General features: G+C 43.9%; 2 protein-coding genes across 12 annotated transcripts in view; both read left to right on the top strand.

The window, feature by feature from the left end:
• The first annotated feature begins 42 nt into the window (after nucleotides 1-42).
• Nucleotides 43-5,029, top strand: NDUFS8 (NADH:ubiquinone oxidoreductase core subunit S8). Of its 6 annotated transcripts, none has more exons than XM_081838487.1 (8): nucleotides 64-164; nucleotides 1,279-1,354; nucleotides 1,787-1,850; nucleotides 2,550-2,612; nucleotides 2,874-2,963; nucleotides 3,740-3,912; nucleotides 4,537-4,665; nucleotides 4,835-5,029. In XM_081838487.1, the coding sequence occupies exons 1-8, from the start codon at nucleotides 79-81 to the stop codon at nucleotides 4,964-4,966; spliced, it is 813 nt and encodes a 270-aa protein (XP_081694613.1). In that variant the 5' UTR covers nucleotides 64-78; the 3' UTR covers nucleotides 4,967-5,029. The 6 variants fall into 6 exon arrangements, with proteins under 6 accessions (XP_081694614.1, XP_081694613.1, XP_081694616.1 ...); XM_081838490.1 differs by lacking the exon at nucleotides 64-164 and adding an exon at nucleotides 408-569; XM_081838492.1 differs by lacking the exon at nucleotides 64-164 and adding an exon at nucleotides 886-905.
• A 7,093-nt stretch (nucleotides 5,030-12,122) lies between these two features.
• The window catches only part of TCIRG1 (T cell immune regulator 1, ATPase H+ transporting V0 subunit a3), a 31,956-nt gene continuing 18,245 nt past the window's right edge, over nucleotides 12,123-25,833 (top strand). For 2 of the 6 annotated variants that reach the window (XM_081838272.1, XM_081838267.1), the window contains exons 1-4: nucleotides 12,301-12,611; nucleotides 21,880-22,217; nucleotides 22,756-22,906; nucleotides 23,609-23,687. In XM_081838272.1, coding sequence (XP_081694398.1) covers nucleotides 22,790-22,906; nucleotides 23,609-23,687 — 196 coding nt within the window. In that variant the 5' untranslated portion in view covers nucleotides 12,301-12,611; nucleotides 21,880-22,217; nucleotides 22,756-22,789. Of the gene's footprint in view, nucleotides 12,273-12,300; nucleotides 12,612-12,863; nucleotides 13,247-21,879; nucleotides 22,218-22,755; nucleotides 22,907-23,608; nucleotides 23,688-25,833 lie in introns of those variants that run through there. The other 4 variants (XM_081838268.1, XM_081838270.1, XM_081838269.1 and 1 more) reach the window with 4 other exon arrangements.

The raw sequence follows: 25,833 nt of genomic DNA, 5'->3' as shown, positions 1-25,833 counted from the left end.
GCCCTTTCCTATCCTTCCATCCAACCAACCAACCAACCAGCGAAGAGATCCCGCCTCTTCTCAGGGCGCTCCTAGCCAATGAACGTTCAGGAAAGCGGCGATTGGTCCCAGTTCTTACTCCCGCTAGCCGCCGGCTTGGAGCGGAGCTGTGGTCTCTGTCGTGGGTGAGTTCCCTGGCGTCCTTCTTGACGCTCCCTGACGCCGGGCGCGCGCTTTCCCCGCTCCAGGCTCCTGGAAATTCTATCCGCGCGAAAGGTGGAAGGAGAGGGGCGGGGGGAGGGAACGGAGGCCGTGGCGGCGCCTGTGCGCCGGGGACCTTCACGGGGGCGCCAAAGGGCATGGAGCTACGCATGCGTGAGGCCGGTTGAGGTCGTGACGACGCATGCGCCTGGTGGGCCTTGAAGGCGCAGGCGGGGGGGGGTGTGCGCATGCGGATTTATTCTGCTCCTATGGCTGAGGGGGAAGGCCGAATTGGCACCGCCCAGGGGGCGGGAGAACAGGAACCAAGGCCCCGCCCCCTAAGTTCCACATCGACCCCTGCGCCCCACGTTGCGCTTTCGGTTGCCTGAGTAAGTGTCAGCAGCGCCCTCCCCAGGTCTCATCGTCGTCTACGGCGGGAGGGTCGTGCTAGGCCCCGCGTGGGCAGGAGATTCCCTCCCGCTAAGGAGCAGGGGGCGCCTCGCAGGTGCGGCGCCCCTGGCTCTGGGATGCCTCTGCCCGGTCCTGTGTGGGCTGCTGCCCGGGATTATTTTAACATTTAACTATAGCAGCCTGTGCACTCTGATAACTTCCCCACTGGGTTGCTGCAGTGTGTGCTTGGTGGGGCTTCCCTTGGAAGCTGTCCCAGTGACACAGCGAGCAGGGACCGTGTCACATCCATTCTGAAAGTGCTGGACTTGCTGCTGGTGAGCTATGGGTCTCAGTTCGAGGTGTTGGTAAAAGTGTACAAAGCTCTGAGTGCTTTAAGACTCATGGGTATGGCTCCTCCCCCCCGGCACCTGCCAACTGGGTTTTTACAGTCTGCAGGGAGGCCAGACTTGTGGTGTCCTTGGGGAATATTGAGGCACCAATATTTTGCATTGCAGTTCTAATTTTGTTTTTAATGTTGCATTCTTATTAGCCGCACTGGGCTCTCATGAGAGAAATGGTGGGGTGTAGATAATAAAATAATATCTGAATAACTGCTGTCCTTTGTATTTTCAAAGGGAGAATAGTCATTGTTTTCCTGGTCAATAAGCCTTCAGTGCAACCTGAAATTTTCTTTGTACTTTTCCACAGTCTAACCCAGTCAACAGTGCAATCATATGTGTGCGTACTCAGAAGTCTCACTGTGTTTGGTAGGGCTTATTTGCTAGTAAGTGAACATTGGCTTGTATAATAATCCTACATATTATGCTTAGAAGTATTAGCCGGTTTGTTCAATAGGGTTTACTTCCAAATAAGTGTATATAGAATTGTATGCTATGTCTGCATAATGCCACCATCACTTCATATTAAGATTATGACAAATTGCATATGGGGGCTTCTTCAACATGTCCAGAAATATATTTTTTCTTGCCCTCCTTTAAAAAAAACTTTTTAACATCCAGATTTTTGAGTCCTGGTGAACTTGGATCACTTGCACTTTTCCTGTAGAATATTTTAATTCATCATATGAAATACAACTGTTGACTGCTGGATTAACAAGATTAGGTAACTGATTTAACTGTATTTAACCAACTTGATTACTGCTACTTTTTTTTTTTTACAAGAGTGTTTTTGTTTTCCTTCCTTGTTCCCTTTGCAGAGGAGTCCTAGACTCAGGTTGAACATGCCTGTGTTGTGGATAACGCGCCAAGCTTCCCGAATAGGTAGGCTGCAACAAAAAAGTCATTCGAGTTCAAAGTTGGCATTTGATCAGAATCCAAGAAGGAATATTTGTTTATGTAAATCCATAGAAATAAAGTTGCAATGACTGATGCTGTCTAATATCCTTGAAGAAAAAACAAAGGGAAGTCTACCATGGGTGATGAAAGTAGACATCTTGTTGGATTTTGAACAACTCTGACACCTCTTATGATAGTATATTTGACTGTTTTGAAGAAGTATTTTAGGAAAGTCCTCCAATGTTCTGGCTGTATCCTAGTTGGATTCTACAGTTGAAGAACCTGAAGGGAACAATATGAATTCTGTGCACACATTGTGGATGCCATTGTTCTTGTGCAAATCTTGAAGACTGTGTGGTTGGAACTTAATTGTTTGTAATACTTTCCTACACGACCTTATGGTCTACATAAAACCCAAGTGCTTGAGCCAATTTTGTAGCATTGGTCTGCTTAAAGGCACAACATAGGTTTAGAAGTGCTTCTGGTAGAATTCTCTGGGAAGGTAATTGCATAGTTTCATTTCAAAGTGTACATATAAATCGCAAGATTATGGACCTACACTGTAATAAAAGTGGCATATGAATCTGACTAAATAATGGTGCTGTGGTTCTATGCTCCTTTGGGACTCTGGGACTAGTGTTTCTACTCTTATTTAGCATGTTGCCCAACTTTTCTGTTTTCTAGGGACTCCAGTATGCTTAAGTCTTAGCCGACATCTCAGCAACACAACCCCAAGAGCCTCCTACAGTAAGTACATAATAGTGTTCTCTCTGTCTGAACTACTTGAAATGATAGTTTAGATCATTTGTCTCTAGAGGTTGGTCCTAGAGGCTCTTCTTGGGGGCATAGATATGAATTTTGATAATATCTGCATGTCCCCAAAAGTGACACCACACATGAACATTTGGGCATGAATGTTTCTCTTTGAAATCTTTGTTTTAATGAATATTAACATGGGAAATCCTTCATAGGACAGCAACAGCTTACACTTTTCTGTTTTGGCTGCAGAATATGTAAATCTAAGAGAGGAGCCGACAGACATGAAATCCATTACTGACAAGGCTGCACAGACCGTCCTGTGGACAGAACTTATCCGAGGTAAGAACCAGAATGATGGTTGGAATGGCTGAGCTGGTAAAGAAGAGAAAATAGTTTTGTAACGTCGAGCAGTTTGTCCGAGTGGGCATGAAGGGGAAGACTCTAATATGCAGTCCTAGAATGGATTATCCAGAGAGCTGGCGACCTCCTCATATCCATGGTCTCCACAGCAGTTTTGTCTTGAACCATGACGAGGTATTATCATCTCATGCTGACTGTAACTACAGGCAACTCTCAATTTACACGCATTCAGTTGGCGTGCTGTGTCTTTCCCCTAGTTTTTCCCAACATTATAGCTACATGGGAAAGTGGAAATAGTGCCATACTAGGGCATTATTTGCCATTGAGCTAGGTAAAGGTAAAGGGACCCCTGACTGTTAGGTCCAGTCGCGAACGACTCTGGGGTTGCGGCACTCATCTCACTTTACTGGCCGAGGGAGCCAGCATACAGCTTCCGGGTCATGTGGCCGGCATGACTAAGCCGCTTCTGGTGAACCAGAGCAGTGCACGGAAACAACATTTACCTTCCTGCCGGAATGGTACCTATTTATCTACTTGCACTTTGTACCTGGTGGTAATTGTGACTTGTTCTAGGTAAGCAGGCAAGCTGTAGCACTGCAACAATTGGAATATTAAATCTAGTTTAGTTCTAGGTAATTTATTTAGCAGTTAAATAACTGTCTTAAAATTTGTTTGAGCTCTGTTGTTGACATGCTCCCAAGTTTGAAGGTGAACTGTGTATTTAAATAAAACATCTGCTTCGTCCTATCCCTCAGGCTTGGCTATGACCATGAGCTACCTCTTTAGGGAACCTGCCACCATCAACTATCCCTTTGAGAAGGGTCCCCTGAGTCCCCGCTTCCGTGGGGAGCATGCTTTACGCAGATATCCATCTGGAGAGGAGAGGTGCATTGCCTGTAAGCTTTGTGAGGCTGTTTGCCCTGCTCAGGTAAGGCCCTTGTTACCAACTCTTTGCTTCCTTTCTGATGTGGCAGGTGACATTTGTAAGCCCATGGAAAGCTGCAAGCCATCTGGGAGAGAAACGCTCACACAACCTGTATGGATTGGGTAATAGGGCCTATATATAGTCCTGTTCAGACTCTATTTGCAAGTAAATTCCATATCCATGGGACCTACTTTCTTTATCTGAACTACATGAATGTCCATTCTCTTTAATTTGCATGCAGCTGGTAGCAAGAAGTGAAATAATTTGTCTACTTGGTGCTACAATGCTGGGATAAAAATGGCAATGTATGCTTCTGCTTCTGCTACACATACCCTTGCTGAGCTAGTGCTTGAAATAGGGCTTCCTTTTTGAGCAGGATGGTAGGCTCTTGTTGAACTACTGTGTTGACTGTGACATCCCTCTAAGCTTGGGTCCCTTCTCTTCCATGGCATCTTTGCAGTTCTGTTGAATCCCTGAGCCTCTTGATTGCAAATGAGGTTGCCTTCATTCCACCAGGGATAAACTTGCTGTTGCTCCTCCTCTAGTTCAGCATGGGTTTTCAAGGCTTCTATAACTGGGGCTCGGGGAATGCCACATGCTAGTGAGTTACGTCTTTCTCCCTTACAGGCAATCACCATTGAGGCAGAGCCCCGTGCTGACGGCAGCCGCAGGACCACTCGCTATGACATTGACATGACCAAGTGCATCTATTGTGGATTCTGCCAAGAAGCTTGTCCAGTTGACGCCATTGTGGAGGTGAATGGGCTGGGTGTTTTCAGGCTAATGAAGAGGTGCTGTTACATTTGCCCACTTTCAATTTGTGTCTAGAAGATAGAGCTACTCGGAGAGAGAGTATGCAGTATGGACATGTCTGTGTATACATGTAATTTTTATTTGACTTCATCCTCCATTCTGTGTTATTCAGGGGCCCAACTTTGAGTTCTCCACGGAAACGCATGAAGAGCTTCTGTACAACAAGGAGAAGCTGCTCAACAATGGTGACAAGTGGGAAGCTGAGATTGCTGCTAACATACAAGCTGACTACTTGTACCGGTGATGGAGCACTTACTACAACCCTCACCAGCCGAAGCCAAGTCTGCAATAAAGGGCATGCACTCATTGTTTGTCTCCCGGTGTCTTGAGAATGAGGAAGACATTTGTAGGCAAACTTTTTGAAGATAATGTAGAATGCAGAGTCCTACTTGGAGAGGAAAGGATGAGGGGGCACACGATCCATCTTTTCTTTAATGTAGGAGTTTTTATTGCTCTAAGGGAGGAAATTTAAGAGGCAGTGTAAGGGTGTTGGTCTGGGAACAGTTGATGGATAAGGTGAGAGAAAGGAGAACCCAGATCTGTTTTGTGGACCTTTTTTGTTGGAAAGATTATTTACTCCTCTATTTCAGGTAGTGGCCTCAAACTTTTTGGGCAGGTGTGTATATTTGGAATTTTGGGTGTGTGTCATGGGTGGAATCACAAAATGGCTTTTATGCTGGGCATGGCTCCCATTTCTGGTAGGGTAGGGGCCCCAAACACACACTCCTCGGACTCGGTGAACATGCATGCACACAAACCACACATAGTTCCCATCTGCACAGAATCCTGTCCTTTCCACCTTCCTGCCACCAGTTGGCTTACCTGAGCTGCTTCATTTCTCAACTCTTACTAGCTTACCATACAGCAGCAATGACGGGTCTCCTTTTTTTTTTTACAAGGCAAACAAGAGTGTGCTGCAAAGCACTGGCCTCCAGCTGCCACTTATCTTCATCTTGTGGGAATGCACTTGGGCCCATGGTGGGGCACTGAGGCAGTGTGGGAAGATGGCAGCAGCTAGAGGCCAGCGCTTCACTTTACAGTAAGCCCTGGGAACCACTGCATTCAGAACATTGTGGAATCAATGCAGATATTCTGGAAAACTTGTTAAGGGTTCCATCAAGGTTAGAAACATGATGCAGGCAGAAAACTACCTTTCTCCAATGTGGGCTAAGCAAGAACCTTCCCCACTGACAGAATACCTTTCCTCATAAAGTATGTTTTCTCACATGCGAGAGAATTTTAAAGAGGTAACTTAGCTCCCTCCACCTAGGTGCATTCAGTTTGGTGCAGTTGTGGGAATCCTATACTGCATGCTTTTTTTCAGAATATTTGAATTGGTTCTGAATAGAGTTGAAAAAGCTGTTTTTGTACTAAGATAGCTACAGCTCAAAGCATTCTTATCTCTCTATTCTGCAGTGAAAGCTTTGTCAGTACTTGCTTGTTTAAGATATGCCTGAGTGGATAAAGGAGGGACATGCACTCAACTCATAAAAGTCTTGCTTTGAGAAGCGGGCACAACCTTCAGCTGTTTAGCTGCTTATTGTCCATAAGAGGGAGAATTCTTATCTGCCTCTTGTATTTTGTTCAGTCCTAGAAACCCTGTACTCCATGCAGAAAGAATAGTTTTCTTTTGTTCACATTGATGTCCACCACTACTGGTCTATACCATACTTACGGGAGTTCCAGCAGGCCTCTCAGGAATTGGGTTGCATTATCTCTGAACTCTGATAATTTAAGCAGTCTTGAAAAACAAAAATATTCTTTCTCTCCCACCCCCATCCTCTCTTAAGGATGGAGCCAATTTCTTCTGCTGTTGGAACATGATCTGAGTTGTGTTGCACATTTTTGAATTCCTGTTCTGATGCAGTGTTGTCACGTAGCTTTTATTTCTGTTGTGACAGAGCACCCACCCTAAATTCTGGAAGCTCAGGGTTGTGTCACTGACCCTATGGATCAGTAGCCTATATACCGTAAATTTCCGTGTATAAGACTAGGTTCTCCCCCTAAAAAATAATGTCAAAAATTAGGGGGCATCTTATACTCTGGGCCATCTCCCCCCATTTTCTTAAATCTGAGTCCCCAAAAATTGGGGGCGCCTTCTACCAACAGCATCTTTAAAACTATCAGCACTTAGAAAACAAAAATATAAATTATGAGTAGGAATGAGGAAGGTTGAAATAAAGCAGTACTGGTGCAAAGAGAAAAAAATCCCTACTTACAAACATTGTAAGCGTGTTGATAACAATTTACTATTGATAAGCATTTCATCTCAAAAGTACACTGAGATCTGCATACAATTGTTTATCACAGGGCTGGCTCCTCCTGATGCACTGATCATCGCCAGGAGGAACAATAGCCTCCTATCTGCATACTACTGTTTCAATCAGTTCTATCCAATAAGGTCTGCATGACCTGCTAGTTCAGTCTATAGTAACCTGCTTAAGATTCTTCCTAAATGCTTTCTCTTCTCATTAATATACACACCATCTCTTGTACAGGACAGAAAGCTTGAAACACTGCACAGTTGAAGGGTGCCACTATGAGCCTGGGGGAGGGAGAAGACTGAATGCTGGGAGTGGGAAGTTAGTTGCCACCACATTCCAGGCAGGAAAAGGTAGATAGCAGTGTATAAAATTGTGGTTGTGTACCTCCAATAAGTATGAGAAGCTATCTGATTAGTGGCAAACATTTCCTATACTTTATTTCCACTGATACATTTTTAGTGAGGATGAATCAGTATGTATAACCAAACCTGAAATAGTATTTGAGACATGTCATGGGAAAAAGGGAACTAAGAGGGAGTCAAATGTTTTTCCATTGGAGAAAATGAAACTTGTAAAGCGGGCAGCTGGTGATGAGTAAGTCCTCAAGCAAGCTGCCATTTCCACATGTGTAGCTTTTCAAATCAAAATGACCATATAATCTCTTAACGTAGCGTGAATTGTATTTAGAGCAAAGTTCAGTTGAACTACCTTGGTTTGAACATGTATATGTCATTGTATAAAGGAGGATAAAGGATTGTCATGACGGAAGTGGACAGTAGTGTGTTGCTTATTTATAATAAGGTGGAGGGGCCTAGTTGTCACAAAAGCTGCTGATGAATAGCTCGGGGCTACCGTAGCACAACCCTAGTTCAGTGGGGCATGTTGTTAAGTTGTGCACACTTCTTAACAGACACCCGAGGCATCTGGTTATTGTAAAACAAATTACGGTGCAGAACAGCATCTGTATATAATTGCTCCAGAGTCAACATTTTTATTTGAGTATGGCTCCAATAGCCCTCTTCTCTTAGGTTATTGTCAGCTCAGCCCTCATCAGTGTATATGCGAAGCTGTTTAGCACCAGTGTGCACTGCTTTACACTTAACATTAAGCTGCATTACCATGTTATTGTCTATCCACTTTAGACAGATCCTTTGGAGCTTTCATTCATTTTATAGTCCCTCATTCTGAATAATGTGATGTTGTCAGCAAACTTGGCCACCTTGCTGCTCTCTCCTGAACTCCAGATAATTTATGTATGTTGAATTACCGATATTGGTTCTTGGAGAGATCTATTTCTTATATTCATGTGCTGTGGTTCTGTTTGACCAATTACCAGTCCATAAAAGGATCTGTCCTTTATTTTTTAGCATGCCAGAGCTTCATTCTTGATTTATGGTATTCAAAGAGCTTCACCTACGTTCTATCATAAATGGAATAGTCCTGCAACACATGTTAGTATTCTATCCCCCCCCCCATGTTGCTAATAATTGCAATATCAACTAGGACTGGCTGGGAATCTCCAGCCTGCAGGCCAGACTTGGCCCAGTAGAATTTGCCATTTGGCCAGTGAGGTTGTTTCCCCCTGAAACCATGTAATAATCAGGTGTAGCACTGGTAAAAATTCAGAATTAACACCCTTCCCTTTCATTGTACATCAGCTGATTCATTAGGTTATGAATAAAAGCTACTAATAAAAGATTGTAGCCCACTCCAGCGTGGCATAAGATCCCAGGCTAAACAGCACCTTTATCTGAGCTATTCAAAATACCAGACCACAAAGAGAAATACAGAATTGAAATTAAAAGGCATATTTAATGGGGTTGGAAAACTTCCTGACACCATATCTCTGGACAGGGAACATCCCTTGTGCACAGCAAGTCATTAGTTCAATGTCTGCCACTTTGTGGAAAGCTGCTTGAGGGATTTTTCATATTGTTTGGCTGCCTTTTTTGTATTATTTTTATGTTTATACCTCATCTTTCCTTCAAGGACGGTGTATATCATCCCCATTTTATTCCTGCAACAACTCTGAGAGTGAATGACTGGCCCAAGGTCACCCAGTGTGGGGTTTTGAACCCTGGTCTCTTAGTCCCACACCAGCTGTCAAATATCTCTCTTGACAGTGCTATTTTTCTAGAAAAAGAGGAGCCGGAACTCACCATGAACGCCTCTCTTGTTCTCAATGGCGCCCACCTGAGAGGTGCTAGAACTGAGTTCCGGCTGGGGGGAAAAGCCCTGTCTTTTAATACTGTGTCTGTGGTGTGATGCTAGCCGCTTTGGACTTCCCTTTTAGAGGAAAAGGGGGTTACAAATGCACAATTAAATTCAATTAATAAATAGCTGGCCCTCTAGCATTACACATGCAGCTTCCACTGGTTTGTTGATTTGCTTCTACATACAGTAGTTGAATTGAGTGTTGCAGGCAGGCAAGAGCACAAGCCTCCCTCCATGCCACATCCATGCCCACAGGTGCCCAGTCCAGGCAGGCCAGAGATTCCTGCAGTTTTTGCCATTGCTGGTTCTGGTGCGCTGCAGGTTGTCAAGCACATAACCAAACCCTTGCCATGTCAGGGAGGTGGTGAGGATCCGAGGTGGGTGTCCTTGTCTGGGTGGCCATCAGGCCCTCGGGCACTATCCCGTCCTTTGGGGCATCGCTTTGTCTAGCCACAGAAAGCTCTCCGGACATTTTCCTGGGAGTAAGCCCCGATGAATAAAAGGTGCAGGTTCGGGGCTGACCGTGGGATTTACTCCAAGGAGGGAAACAGATCAGACTCCATTCTGTTGGAGGGGAGGAAAGTGCCTTCCCCTCATCTGCTGGGGAGGCGAAAGGCAACCAGGCCACCTCAGATCAGATCAAAACTTTATTAGCAAAGCCAACAGGCCACAGCTATACAAGAATTAAAAATAAAAATAAGAATAAAAAGAAGAAAAGAGCAGGCAAAAGGAGGTCCGTCAGATGAACAAGTCTGTCACTCAGATGGTGGCCCTCAATTTCACAGCTCTCTCGATGTACCTCGCGACCTTCTTTGTTATCTGACTATCCGTATCAGATAAGAGAAAATACAGTGTAATGTCTGGTGAGCGGCCGGGGTTGGAGAGAATGAGTGGAGTAATAATCTCATTCCTTAGGTCTTTGTAAATGGGGCAGGATAGGAGGACGTGGGACACTGTTTCCGTGTTACCATCTCCACATGGGCAGAGACGTTTTTCAAATGGAGTCTTTTGATAACGACCTTCGAGTACGGCAGAAGGAAGAACATCCCATCTAGCCAATGTAAAGGCACGTCTGTATTTTGGGATGGTTAATTTAAACAGATATGAAGCTGGGGAGTCAAAATGAGAAGGGGGAGAGTAGGTATACCATGGGCACAGTTTCTTTAAGATAGTCAGGTTGTTTTGCCGTTCAATGTCTTTCAGGCGCTGGCCTATTAGACTCTTTGCTTTAATGAGGCCCATTGATAGTAGGGAGTGTGAATGCAAACCGCATGTAAGGAGTTTTTGATGCACAGTTTTGAACCACTTGCTTTTGTGAGGGTCTTGCATTACTAGAGGCAGTAGACCAGGTGGATTTAGATTAAGACGAAGCCAATAGTTGAATGTTCTTTGCCAGGTCTGAGTTTCTACAGATGGAAGGCAGGCCTCGAGTCGTAATGCTGCGTTTGGAACACAGGTGGGGACGCCGAATATCTGCCTTAGGAATTTAGACTGAACAGTTTCAAGACTGGAGCAGTGGTTCCCCGTCCAGATTTGTGCCCCATACAGTAACTGCGCCAGAGGTTTTGCTTGAAAAACTTCAAGGGCTGCTGGGATGTATCTGCCCCCCTTCGTGTAAAAGAAGCGGGACAGCATCTTAATACTTTGAGCTGCTTTTTCTTTGGCACATTTTTGATGGACATCCCAGGACCCAGTCGACTGGAAAACGATGCCCAGATATTTGAAGGCTTTAACCTGTTCAATTGTCTGGTTATCCATCCTCCAGCTGTACTGTCTGTGTTTCCTTGCAAAAACCATAATTTTGGTTTTCTGATAGTTTATTGCCAGTTGCTCTCTCCTGCAGTATGCTGAAAGTTCACCTATGAGCCTATTTAAGCCTATTCTTGTTCGAGATAGGAGTATCGCATCATCAGCATACAAAAGTACTGATATTGATTTGTCAGCCAGTTTGGGGGCGTGGAAGTCCGGAGATGACAAACAGTTAACCATATCATTGATGTAAAAGTTGAATAGAACTGGGGCCAGGATGCAACCTTGCTTGACCCCCTTGCTGACAGGAACTGGTCCTATAAGATGGCCATTTAACGAAGTTCTTACATGCAGCACCGTGTCTTTATATAAACAGCTGATCAGAAATAATAGTCTTTTGTCTATACTTGATGTGCTCAATTTATCCCAGAGTCTTGCACGTGGAATTGAATCGAAAGCAGCCTTTAGATCGATAAAGGCTGCATATAGCACCCCACGGGTTTTTTTGGCATATTTGTCAATTAAATAGGCTAGGGTGAAGCAATGGTCTATGGTGGATCTGCCTTGTCTGAAACCCGCTTGCTCTTCCGCTAGAATAGCTTCAGTTTCCAGCCAGCTAGTTAGCTTAATATAAAGATGTTTGGCATATAGTTTGCTGGGTATAGGCAGAAGGCTGATTGGTCTATAGCTCGCCGGGTCTGGCATAGGTCCTTTTTTATAGATTGGAATAACTATTGCCTCAGTCCAACCATCTGGGAGTAAACCCGTTGAGTCGATCCAAGAGAATAAAGACGCCAGCAGGGGGGCCCACCAGCCAATGTTGGACTTCAGAAGTTCGGCAGGGATGTAATCATTCCCTGGGGCCTTGTTGTTCTTTAATTGTGCGATTAAGTTCTCAACTTCCTTTACAGTTACTGGTGGCCAATGAGGTAGGTCCTCCAATTGAATGCATAGTTTGTAATGTTGGGCTTCCTGGTCATAGAACAGAGATTGAAAATGGCGCAACCACTCCATTGGTTCCACTGTACAGATGGAATTAGTACGCTCCTGATCCAGTAGACCAGATATGGTTCGCCAAAAGCAAGTAGTATCTTTCTCGTGTGATGCCTTAACCAAACTGTGACCAGGCCACCTCCTCCATCTCCTCTCTCCCCCCACCCCCGGCCTCGCCGGAGCAGCAGGAAGTTCCTCGGAACCGCGTGCGGGGAATCCTCTTGGGGCGGGACAGATCTCGGTCCTTCTTGGAAGGAGGCCAAGCGCCTGTTCCGCGCTCTCAGGACCGCGCTCCCAGGCGCCCGCTTGCTTCTTCCGCCGCATCGCGAGGTTGGTACGGCGCCTCGCCGGCCGGCCCCACCCGTGCCCTACTTCCTCCGAGCGGCCTCCGCCCGCCTTCCTCCTCCCTGCCGGGCTGCTCTTTCTTCTCGCTGCATCCGCTGCCTCGAAACCAGCCTCAGGTCTCCCCAGGAAAGCAGCTTTCCCCCGTTGCGCCTCCTTCCCCCGCCGGGACTGGTCTCCCACCCCACCCCGCTGCTCTTTGTTCCTGGGAGGGGCGGAAGGAGGCGGCGCTCGGTTTAGGGGGCTTCCCGCAGTGGATCAGCCGCAGATCCGGAGGCAGCGGCGCAGTGCTTGCAACCAGTTGTGGCTGCCGGTGGGGGAGAGTAGGTAATGGTTAGGGGCGAGAGCGTGGATTGGTTGGTGATCTTACGGGGTGGGAGTTGTGGGGTTGCTGGAGAAGGAGGTTGGTGGGTGGTTCGCGGAGGGGATCTCTTGGGCTCCCTCCACCTGCGTTTATTTGAGCCGGGGTCGGGGAGCACATCTAGCCGGGCCCCTGTTTTCCTTCCTGGGGTGCGATAGTGCTGGGTTTCCTCATCCACCCACGTGCCTGAGCAAGTCGGGGAAAAAGGTGGTTTCCTTCCGGAAATGCCGTCCTGCCTTCACAATGGCCGCGCTCGTGTGCGGCTGTTCTTTGAGGGTGGCGGTGAGGGTGAAAGGAGCAGCCAGCCTCTGCTTTTTGGTGGGCTTCCAAACGCAGTTCTATAGCTGGATTGAGAATCGAGAGGAATCTACAGTGATCTGGTTCTAGATCTTCTGGGTGGGGGTAGTCAACTGCATATACAATATCCCCCCCCCACACAAAAAAAAAGAATCGTGGGAAGTGTAGTTTGTGTAGTTCAGTGTGCTGTATAGGGGTATGTGCTTTAAATTCCGTATACATATCCCAAACTTTTTCAAATACAGGTTATGGCTACTATATTCCCCTCACCCTCACCCCCACCTCCAAATCCTAGAGATACCAAGTAGGTGAAGTGGTATCTTTTTCTTAGGGTATGTTCTTCTGATGCTGAGGGTCCTCTGTGGAAGTGATGGTGACCTCACAGAACCTCCCTTGTTTTTTTACAACTTCCTCACTCAGAATAAAAAATATTAAAGGCATTGCTTTTTTTCAACCATGAAGTTATTATAGTAAGTGCCACACTTTTAAAGAACCAAAAAAGGAGAGGAGGTGCCAGTACTTCGTACCCTTGAGTACCCCCTGAAAATAACACTGATTAGAGGCATGACCCTTGGGGGAAAAGGTTGCAGCACTTATTTTTCACTTTTCCATTCCCTTTTCTTTTTATTTTTATATGATTCTATGGTTCCCAGAATTGTCACAGAAGAGAGGTTGATTGTTGACCACTCTGAATTGTAGCTCTGTGAGGAAAACAGAGGCACCCTCAACAAATTACAGTTCCCAGGATTGTTGGGGCTAACCATGACTGTTTAGAATGTTACTTCTTTAAAGTATCTGTTCTGTGGACTGTACAATTTGGAGGGGGCACACCTGTACACTTCCATGTTCATCAAATAAAAAACACCACTTTGCTTATATCTTTTGTTCTCTGGGACTAAGACAGCACAAAGATGGGACAAATAATGCATGAATTTGTACTTGCAATCCATAATCAGAAATAAAATGTTCAGGTAGTGGCATAGTCGTCTGGCACTCATGATCCAGAGTTCCTTCATTTTAAGTCTTGTTATGTTGCACAGTGTTTTTTCTGTGTAGAGTGGGAACACAAAGTTCTGAGAGAGAGACCGACAGAGGGAGAGAAATGTGCTTCTTTTTTTTTTTTTTTTTTTCATATATTTTTATTGAGTTTTTAACAACACAAAAAGAAAAACTTATTTACATCCAAGTACATATCACTTATTTTCATTATCTGGACTTCCCTCAACTCTTCCGACAATCTTTCGTAATTTCCATCCTATCTACACATTTCCTAACTTCAACATTACTATTAAGTATTACAGTTCTATCTCTATATATCTTCACGTAACGTTCCTCATTCTTTTACAAAGCTTCTTTAAAACACACTAACGTTGTATGTTCCTCACATGCAGTTTCCAAATATTCCGTAAATTTCCCCCAGTCTTCCAAAAATTTCTGATCTTTTTGATATCTTATTTTACCTGTTAATTTGTCTAATTCTGCGTAATCAATAAGCTTTACCCTCCAATCTTCCAAAGTTGGGACCTCTTTTCCCTTCCAATTCTGAGCCACCAACATCCTTGCCGCCGTAATAGCATATTGAAAAAATTTACAGTCTTTCCTTGTTATATCCTTTCTTGTTATTCCTAGTAAGAAAATTTCAGGTTTTTTAACAAAGTTATATCTTAGTATTTTCTTCAGTTCGTTGTGTATTGTCCCCCAAAACTCCCTTATTTTACTGCACTCCCACCACATATGCATGAATGTACCCTCCTTCTCTCCACACCTCCAGCATTTATTACTGATTTTGTACATTCTGGCTAATCTTACTGGCGTTAGATACCATCTGTACACCATCTTCATTGAGTTCTCTTTTAGGGAGACACAAGCTGTAAATTTTATGTTTTCGTTCCATATTTTGTACCAATCATCTATTTCTATATTGTATCCCAAATCTCTGGCCCATTGAATCATCACATCCTTTACCCCCTCATCCATCATATGCCAATCTAGCAGGATTTTGTACATTTTTGAGATCACCTTATAATTGCTGTTCACTATTTCTGTTTGAAATTTAGATTCTCTTTCTCTGTACCCTTTTTCCTTTGCATCTTTCTTAAACATTTCATTTATTTGGAGGTAATGCAGCCAATCATAAACCTGACCTTTTATTTGTTCGTATGGTTTTATCCTCCATTTTCCTCCTTCCTTCATCACCAATTCTCCATATGTCGCCCAATTATCTCTCATGTTGACTTTTTTAACAGCTAACACCTCTAATGGAGACAGCCAGTGTGGGACTCCTACTTCCAATATGTTTTTATATCTATCCCATACTTCCCACAACGCTCTCCGGACAATATGGTTATCAAATGACTTAAAACCCTTCTTCTTCTCTTTCCATAAATAAGCATGCCATCCGGCTATATTGTCGAATCCTTCCAAATCTAACAGCTTTGTATTCTTAAGGTTGATCCATTCTTTCAGCCAACAGAGGCATGATGCCTCGTAATATATCTTCAGGTCTGGCAGGGAAAAGCCCCCCCTCTCCTTTGTATCTGTCAATAATTTATATTTAATTCTTGGTTTTTTCCCTTGCCAAACGTATCTTGTGATCAGCCTCTGCCATTCTTTGAAGATCGACGTTCCTTTTAATATTGGTAGCATTTGGAATAGGAATAGCATTTTGGGCAATACTTGCATCTTAATTAGTGAAATTCTGCCCCAGAAGGATAGTTTTAATCTGTTCCAAATTATCAGGTCTTTCTTAATTTTATTCCATGTCGGTGTATAGTTGTTCTGATAAAGGTCGATATTTTTGGGTGTCAGCCAAATTCCTAGATATTTCACTTTTTTAACAATTTCAATTCCTATTTGTTGCTGTAATTCTTCCAGTGCTGTTTTCTCCATATTTTTGACCATGATTTTGGTTTTCTTCCTATTTATTATGAACCCCGCCACCTCTCCAAATTTCTCAATTTCGTCCAGTATTCCTTTTGCCGACTCCAACGGATCTTCAGCCGTCAGCACTAAATCATCCGCAAAGGCTCTTATTTTATGTTGGTCTTTTCCTACCGCCACCCCTTTTATTCCTTCATTTTTCCTTATTGAATCTAATAACACCTCCAGGACCATGATAAATATCAATGGAGACAATGGACAACCTTGTCTGGTGCCTTTTGAAATTTTTATTTCTTCTGAGATCACACTATTTACTATCAATTTGGCTCTTTGTTCCATGTATATTGCCTTTATTCCGTTGAGAAAATCATTACCCATATCCCTCTGTTCGATATTTTTCAGCAGAAAGTCCCATGATACATTATCAAATGCTTTTTCCGCATCCACGAACATTAGCATTGCCTGCTTCTCATTCCTGGCAGACAAATATTCTATAATATTTATAATATTTCTCACATTATCTCTCATTTGTCTGCCAGGAAGAAAGCCTGCCTGGTCTTCATGTATAATTCCTTGTAAAACCTTTTTCAGCCTTTCTGCCAATATCCCTGCAAAGATTTTGTAATCCGTATTCAATAAAGAAATTGGCCTATAATTTTTAACTTGCGTCAAATCTGCATCGTCTTTTGGGATAAATGTTATGAATGCTTCTCTCCACGTCTCCGGAATTTCTTTCTCCTTCAGAATCATATTCATCACTTCTTTCATTGGTTGTGACAAGGTTGTCTCCAATTCTTTATAATACCTTGCTGTAAAACCGTCTGGTCCCGGAGCTTTCCCATTTTTCATTTTTTTAATTGTCTCTTTTATCTCTTCCAATCTTATTGGAGTGTTCAGCCTTTCTTGTGCCTCTATCGAAATCTTCTGTATCTCTTTCTCCTTTAAGTATCTTTCTATTTTCCTTATGTTGTTCTTTTCTTTATTTCTATACAGTTGATTGTAGAAATCCAAAAATCCTTTCCTAATCCCATTAGGGTTAGTTATCTCCTCTCCACCCACTTTTATTTTATTTATTGTGGTTCGTTCTTTTCTTTCCTTGGTCCGCCATGCCAGCCACTTCCCTGCCTTATTCGCAAATTCAAAGTTCCTTTGTCTTAGTCTTTTGATGTTCCACTCAACTTCTTTGTTTATCATCATTTCAAACTCCTTTTGCAGCACCTTAATACTTTGTTTGATTCTAGCATTGTTTGGCTTCTTTATCAGTTTCTGTTCGTTTTCCATAATTTGTCTTAGTATTTCCTTCTTTTCTCTTTCTCTGTTCTTTCTTTTGATCGAGTTCTGTTGGATAAAATACCCTCTCATCACCGCCTTGCCCGCGTCCCAGACGACACTCCTCTTCGTTCCTTTATCCCAGTTATCTTCAAAATATTCTTTCAATTTCTTCCTGGCCTCGTGGATTACCTTTTGATCATCCAATAAGTAGTCGTTTAATTTCCACCTAAACGATCTTTCTTCCAAACCTTTAAGTTCCAATTCCAGAGGACTATGGTCTGAGATGACTCTTGGTTGAATTTCTACCTGGGATGTTCTTGGTGTCAACTCATTTGATATCCAAATTTGATCAATTCTGGACATTGATTCGTTTGGGTCGGAGTAAAATGTGAATTCTTTTCTCAGAGGATGTCTTAACCTCCAGATGTCTATTAGATTACAGCTCTTTACCATCTCAAAAAAAGGCTTGGGTAACTTCCCTTCCTTTGAGTTGTTATTTCTTAGTCTGTCCATTTCTAAGGAGACCACCCCGTTCATATCTCCCATCAGAACTATCTTTTGGTCTGCAAATTCTGATAACTTGTCCTCCAATTTTTTGAAGAATTCGGATTTGTTTTCGTTTGGTGCGTAGATCCCGACCACCATTATTTTTTCACCTTGCCAATTTATCTGGATTGCCATCATTCTTCCTTCATCATCTTTGAATATTTGTTGTGCTTCAATTTTACTTTTAACATACATTACCACTCCTCTCTTTTTCTTTTTATCTGAGGATATGAATTCATTGCCTAATCTCTTATTGATCAAAATTTTTCTATGACTCCTTGCTACGTGAGTCTCTTGCAAGCAGATTATATCTAGATTTTTCTTCTTTAAAAGTTGTTCCACCTTATTGCGTTTTTTCCTATCGTTCAAGCCATTCACATTCCAGTTCCATATTTTTAGAGCCATGTTGTTTTAATTAAGTGTGTTTAGATTCCTTCCTCCTCTTCTTCCTCCCCCTCCTCTCTCACCTCCTCTTCCTCCTGTTCCTCGTTTCTCTGGCCGTTTTTCCTCTTTCTCTCTTCTCCTCCCGATGCTCCTTTCGCTTCTTCATCTTCTTCCGTCGTTAATTCTTTATACTTTCTTTGAAATTTACTTATTTCTTGCGGGCTGGTCAGTCTATGTCTTTTACTCTTGTAAAAAAAGGAGATCCCCTCGGGGAACTCCCATTTAAATTCTATATTGTTCTTTTTAAGGGTTTGGACTATTACTTTATAGGGGTCTCTCCGTTTCAGCAATCTAATTGGGATGTCCTTGAAAATGATTATATAGCCGCCATCTATGATTAGCCTTTTTTCTCTGTTTTTTTGAAGGACCAAATTTCTCATATCCCTATCTTTGAAGGTTATGAGGCAGTCTCCTGGGTATTTCTTCGCTTTGGTCGTTTTGACCCTCATTCTGAAGGCATTCATTATCGTATTTGCTACTTCGACTTCCTGAAGTTCTAACCATTGCGCCAGTTCTACTATTAACTTTTGTCTAATGTTCTCGTTCTGCGTTTCTGGTATCCCTCTCAGCCTCAAGTTTGTTTCCCGTTGTCGAAGTTCATTCATAGAGATGGCATCCCACATTTCTTCTTGAGCTTTGTTAGTCTCCTGAAGTCCCACCTTAATTTTGTCTTCCTCCCGCTTTAATTCTCTTATTTCCATTTTTGTCTTTTTCATCCCTTCTTCTAATACTTGGGTTCTTTTGGATACTTCCTTGATTTGCCCTTTAAGTTCTCTTACTGTCTCATCTATTTTCTTATCTATTTTTCCAATTCTTGCATCTACTTGTTCAATTTTTGATTCTAAATTCTTTTCACTTTGTCTGATCTCACTAAACATTTTTAATATTTCTGATCTAAAATCAGACTCTTGTTTGGACCCCTTTCTTTCTACTGGAGTCCCCCCCTCCCCCGCCTTTTTCTGCGTATATGACATTTTAAAATTTTTGGATCTGATTTCACTAACCGTTTAAACTGAACCCGATAGACCTTTTTTCCTTCTTTCCACTTCTTTCCACTTCCCCACACACCAATTCCCCCTTCCCCCCGCAAAAAATTCAATTTAGGAGTAAGATGGGGAAATCTGAATTTCAATTCCTACTGTCTCCTTTGAGTTGCAGTCTTTACAAATTTTAGTCCAGTTTGGTCTTCTTACTTCTTGCCACCAATTAGGCTAATCCGTTAAATATGAATGTTCACCCTCCACCACCAAATCTCAGTGCCACTGTTCCCTTTTAGTTCTTTCCAAGTCTTCTTGCCCTCAATTGGGCTAATCCACTTTTCACTATATTCTTAGCCTGTTCTTTATCTTCTTGCCCTCAATTGGGCTAATCCACCTTTCACTATGTTCTGTGTCTGTTTTTTATCTTCTTGCCCCCAATTGGGCTAACTCCTTTTGGCCGCGATTGCGGCTGCTTTCAGAGATTCCAGAAATTCTTCTCTGTCCGCCCCCTTTCCTTAGGCAGCGCTCTGTTCCATCTCTTTCAACACAGTTCCAGTGGATCAGGTGGGTAGGTAGGGCAGATGAAACAGTAATATGTTGCGGTCTCCTCTCCTTCCGCAAAGGCGCTACTACTCCCTCTGGCAAGGAGGAAGCGGGTGCCGCGAAAGGGGAGAAAAAAGGAAAGAAAAGAAAGAAGGGGCAAAGTATTTTCTCTAAATCTCCCCAGAACTCCGCGGTGTTCTCATAAGTGTCTCTCACAGAGGGGAAAATGGGAAGGAACCGCTAGTGTCTTTTATTTTGTCCACGTCTCTGCTGAGTAGTTAACCACTGTCCTGCGCTCCTCCTCTTGTCCCCTCCTCCTTCTCCTTCTCCTAGTACGTGCTGACAGTGAGGAAGGTAATGGCGTCTCTAATTTCTCGTATCTTCTCTCACGCAGTGCTTTCCAAAGATCGCACTATCTCCTTCTTTTCCCTCTATCCTGTTACAGGCTGGAGAGACATGGACTAAGTCCGTCAAAGAATTATATAGTATCTTTTTGCTCTCCCCTTGCCTTCCTTCCTAATCTGTTACTTAATATCTGGCACTTTGGAAAGTTTTCGGGGAGAGAGAATTCTGTCCGCTAGCGACACACACGTTTTTCTCCGCTTTGCTTAGCGCTCTGCGTCTAATGCGATTTCGAGTGAAAGTTGAGCTCTCTTATGCTTTTCTTTCTCCAATTCGAATTTCAGCTTAATCAATCCTGAAAACCTCCTTCTTTAATTCGAAATTGTCCTTTTTTCTGAGAATCTAGCGCTCCTCCTCCAGGCTCGGGGCTTCGCTCCCCAGAGGCAGTTATGGCTTCCCTCTGCCCGCTTCCCCCCCCGCCGTACTCTTCGCTCCGAAACGGAGTTACCTGACGGCCGGGGATTCTGCGTTTCGGCACCGCGGGAACCTCTGTATCTGTATCGTCCTGCAGATACTTTTCAGGGGTTCGCTGCGCCCTGCGATACCCCTATTTTCCCCTGGAGAGTTCGGGATCCTCCGCAACGAAGGAATCCCCGCCTGGTTCAGAGTCGCGCTAAACCGGAAGTCGAGAAATGTGCTTCTTAGACACCTCTGGAGACTCTACACAGGACCTCACAAGGCCTAATATGCAGCAGGGAGTGCCTAGGTCTTCTGCCAGTAAATTAATAGATCCCCTCTGGGGCAGGATTCCTTCCTTTTGGGAGCTCTGCAGAAAGGCAGTGTTCATTGTGTGCACATATTCTCTCTTGCCACTGCAGAATTGTAACAGAATAAATTTGCACCTATGGCACTTCTTGACCAGACCTTTAAAGGAATAGAAGACTTGTTCTTAACTAAATATGTCAAGTGCTAATACAAGGATGGGGAACCTGCGCCCGCCAGATATTGCTGAGGCTCCAACTCCCATCGGCCGCAGCCAGCATGGTCAGTGCTCAGGGATGATGGGAGTTGTAGTTCATAAATATCAGGAGTGCCATAAGTTTTCCATGCCTGTCCTCATATAAGGTGCATCCCCCTTCAGTAACATCCAAACAGTAATCAGCCTGGAGTCAAGGGGATCTTCAAAGTAGCAGATAGGTGCTTGGGGTGAAACTAGGCCTACATGTCTTGGAGGTGTTGCTTTGAGGGGATTGCAGGGTAGATAGATAGTTTATTACGGTCGGAGACCAGTTTATGGATTGCAGGGTACATAGGTGGGAGCGAGACACTGAAAGCGGTGAGCCAGCAAGTTTCTCAGGGAAAAAATGGGAAGAATAGTGGCTGCACATTTTACCTCATAACTTGGGTTCCATAAATGCTAGCAATTTATTCTTACGAAAAGAGGGAGGGGGAGAGAACTAGGAATCTGGGGATTATTGTTCATGGGGACAGGAGTCCAGAGAACACCCATCCCCCTGGACACCCATGGAAGGGTGCCCTGCTATGAATATGTAGCTTCTGTAGCAAGAAATGGCCTTATGCATTTTGCTGACCTGGAATACCAGATATTCTATTTAACCGTGGCCTTGCAGTGGTGTCTGTGGTCTAGACACATATCTCTGTATGTACTGTATTTTGACTGTTGGTAAGTCTTCATAGTTTCTCCAGAGAAGCAGAGAGTTGTGGGAGGTGCCGCTCTTCAGCTATTGCTATTGCCGTCTCTTTGCAGGGGAGATTATCTTTCTCTCAGCAGAAGTGATCCACCACTGAGGTTACTTCTCAGGCGCTTCTAACAATATGGAGAAGAGAAATTGAGAATGAAGATTTGAGGGGGAAATGCGATTTTTTGACTGACCACCAGATCTTGCCTATTGCTTCTGCTTCTCCTCAGGCCTGGCTCATGACTGCAAGGATCTCTCCCTTGTTTTGTCCAACCTGAGAACCACGGTGCTCTGCCACCTCGGGACATTTTGACCTCACAGTGAGCAGCTTGGGAGTTCTGAGTCAGGCGCCCGTTGTGAAACGGGAGGCCAGGTCTTGTCCTGGAAATTGTGTCGCAATCCCAGAGCTCAGAAAATCCCACGTGAGTCAGCAGAGTCTGGGCGCCAGCTGCAAGCAGTCAGCCCCTCGAAGCTGCAAAAGACACAACTGGAAAGTTGCTGCCTGCGGAGCTCCTGCAGGATTGGCCCCATCTTTCTGCTGTCTTTCCACTTTGTGAAACACCTAGAGGTAAGGGAGAACCCTTTTTCCCAAGTAGACTTAGGGGGCTTTCACTGCTACTGCACCTGAGCTTCATGTAGACTCTTCCTACATTCTTAGTGATGACCTTCTGCAGGTTGTCTGTGCCCTCCTTCCTGAGCCTCTTTTTGCTGGTCTGTTATTTCTCCTCCAATGGGCAACCTGTCCCCTTCACTGTCCCTGAAGGCATCTTCTTTCCTCTGCACAATCCTGTTCCTATTCCCAGTCATCAATTCATTGTAGTAGGACACTTGTTAATAAGGGGAGGACATGCCAAATCCCTCTTTGCCTTCCTGGTCCCAAGGGAGGTGATGTGCATGTTAGTTCCCTTTGGGTCTCATCCACTCTGTTTTCCTCTCCCTTTTAGGACTCACCTATGCAGCTGCAAATAAAACCTTTTAAATGTGTTGTAAGGTGTAATATACAAATGTGACAATAGATGGCGAAAGTGAGCTATGCCAAATTCAATGTATTTTTCAAAACTTTTTTTTAAAAAAGCATTTTCACAGCGTTTTAAATATGTGTGTAGATTCCAGATTCCACCTTGGTCTCCTCCAGCAAACATGGGCTCCATGTTCCGCAGCGAAGAGATTTGCCTGGCCCAGCTCTTCTTGCAATCGGCTTCGGCATACAGTTGCGTCAGCGAATTAGGCGAGCAAGGACTTGTAGAATTCCGTGATGTACGTGCAAGAGGGTTTGGAGAACCTTTTTTGGGGGGTGGGGACACCAAACAAGCATGTTGTAGCCGTTTTCATAGACAAAGGGATTCAAGATTCCCCTGACTTTTACTGCTTATTTATTTAAATGATTTATATACTGCTTAAGGTGTTTTGTTTTATTTTGTTTTGTTTTGTTTTGTTTTGTTTTGTTTTGTTTTGTTTTGTAGGGGGAATCCCTAAGCAGTTTAGAGAAATTATAAAATGAATAAATAAAATACAAATTTTCTTACAAAGAGTACATTTAAAATCCATCCTAAATTCCAATTCCAGTGCCCTTGGTCATTGTGATGATTTTATAGATTGGAATTGTTTTTCCACCATCTAAGTCTCAAAAAGTCTTACGACAGTAAAAAGACATAATATACAAATTTTAAAAAACAAATTGAACATCAGAAATTTAAGACAGAAATGTAATGACAGGTCTTTGCTTTTAAGTTCCCTATGGATGAGCCCTAATATAATGGTCAGGGAAACCTGGAGAAGATGGTAGAATTGGGGTGAGATAGAGAAATGGATTTTTATACCTGGGGAAAGGGTCTTGATGCCATGCAAGCCTTAAGAATGGGTCAGCAAGCAATGGAAAATTGGGCTGCCTGGTTTGCAGTGTCATTTGCGCAATCTTTGGCGGGCTCTTCACTAGTAATGTGCCTCTTTTCTTTCCAGCTGAACCCCCATGTCAGCGCCTTCCAGCGACGTTTTGTGGGGGAGATCCGGCGGTGTGAAGATATGGAGAAATCCTTCAGTGAGTGGCACTCCTGTAGTGGGAGGGGGAGGGCTGTCCTCTGCTGGGTGGCTTGGATGATGACCTTGCCATCAGGTCGGTGACACAAATCTTCTGAAGACGCGCCCAGGCCAGCCATGTTGACACAAAACTGCCTGACACACTGCCAAGAGCAGTCAAAAGACGGGGCCAAGTTTCTGGGCGTTGAAATTGCATTAGGAAATCATGAGACTTTTGCAAACAATGCAACATTTTAGATGTAATTTCTGGTTTCTGGCTGAGGATAGTTGCACTTCCCCTCTCGGCCTGTTTTTACTGTCCTTGTTCAAACTGAAGCATCTGTAAAAATGGAGAAGGGGTTAGTCAGTTGGTGCATTGGCCATCTGTGATAGCTGGCTGCTATAATTTGCACTTCCTACCCTCCACCTGCCTGTTGCGACTTCCTGTTTCTTCTTCCTCTATCATCAGTCTGTAGCATTTGAGGGTGGTTTGCATATTCCATATTTTTCTTTTCTAATGTCCTCCTCTAATTAAGATCTCATTTAACATGCTTGACTTTTTTCGGCACTCAGAACGTTTTGGGAAAGCACTAAGGGCATTTTGAAAAGCACATCATGTTACTATTACAGTGGTACCTCGGGTTAAGTACTTAATTCATTCCGGAGGTCCGTACTTAACCTGAAACTGTTCTTAACCTGAAGCACCACTTTAGCTAATGGGGCCTCCTGCTGCTGCTGCACCGCCGGAGCACGATTTCTGTTCTCAACCTGAAGCACAGTTCTTAACGTGAAGCACTATTTCTGGGTTAGCGGAGTATGTAACCTGAAGCGTATTTAACCTGAAGCGTATGTAACCTGAGGTACCACTGTACATGGAACAAACGTATCTCAAAAAGTTTTTCCAGTAGTCAAAAGTCGTTAATGTGAAATATTTGATTTGGGGGAAATCCAGTAAAGCACATTTGCTGCTGCTACTAATATTAAGCATGTGTATGGTGCTTTCAAGAGTTTAAAAGTCCTCATGTGTATTGTTTGCTGGGTTACCTTCCCTAGTCAGCCATATTTCCTGGGAGATAATGGGGGCTGCATCTCTCTCTCTCTCTCTCTCTCTCTCTCACACACACACACACACAAAATTGCAAATTGTGTAATTTGCTGGGGGGGGGGGGGGGCTTGTTTGTACCAAAGAGGAAAATTTCCCCAGTGCAAATGGGAACCACTTGGGCCCAATCCAGATTGGAAGTCTGGCACTGGGGGAGGGGGCTTTATTCCTTTGCAGCCCACTGTAGTCTCAATCCAGATTGGGGGCTGCACAAGTGTGTGCCCCTCTCCATTTTGGTTCAGCACTGAAGCAAGGGGTAAAGAATTAAAGCCTCCTTATTCCCATGCAGCAGGATCCTGATTCTTACCAGGCTGTACTGGCTGGGGAAGAAGAGTAGCTAGCACAGAAGTTGAGGAAGGAGCAGGGTGGGGACTAATAGTAAAGCCCCCCTTTACTATTGGATGATGGTGATGAATGATTAAATTTCTATCCTGTCCTTCTTCCCAGCAGAGCTCCGAGCAGCAAACATCAAAATGTTTAAACAATTTATACAAACAATACAATGTTTGTAATTTTAGGAAGCAATCCACTTTTGTAAAATAAGCCTTTTCCCCAGTGGAACAAAGCAGAGGAAACCTTTTTTTTCTTACTTTAGGAAAAATATGCCTGCTTACATCCCTGGCTACAGTGTACTCTGCAAATTCACAGTGCTGTTTATGATTTAGATGCTCTGGTCACCACCTACTGTGCCTCCTGGATTCAGTTGCAGCAAACGAAAATTATAGTGGTTATTTCTGACATCCTGTGCTCAGCTTAGAAGAGCCAAAGGCCCACTTCTTTCTGGAAGTGGAAGCTCTCGCAATTTCATAACAATATAATTCTCGTAATTGCAGAAGCTAGCGTATTTAGGAAATTCCTGACTTTCACAAGCCTGTCTAAAGCCTGAGAATTACTTAAGTATTTGGCTGAATCAAGCCAAAGGCCCATCTGCTCCAGCATCTTGCTCTCACAGGGGCCAATGAGACGTAAATGGGAAGCACACAAGCAGGAGGACATGAGCAAAACAGCACTCTCCTTGCTTGTGCTCCGTAGCAAATGCTGTTCAGAGCATTGTGCCTCTGGCACT

Source organism: Podarcis erhardii (genome assembly GCF_964252035.2).
Source record: "Podarcis erhardii genome assembly, chromosome: 1".
Taxonomy (NCBI): domain Eukaryota; kingdom Metazoa; phylum Chordata; class Lepidosauria; order Squamata; family Lacertidae; genus Podarcis; species Podarcis erhardii.
Note: the sequence above shows the minus strand (reverse complement) of the source record. Positions and strands in the feature narration are given on the sequence as shown.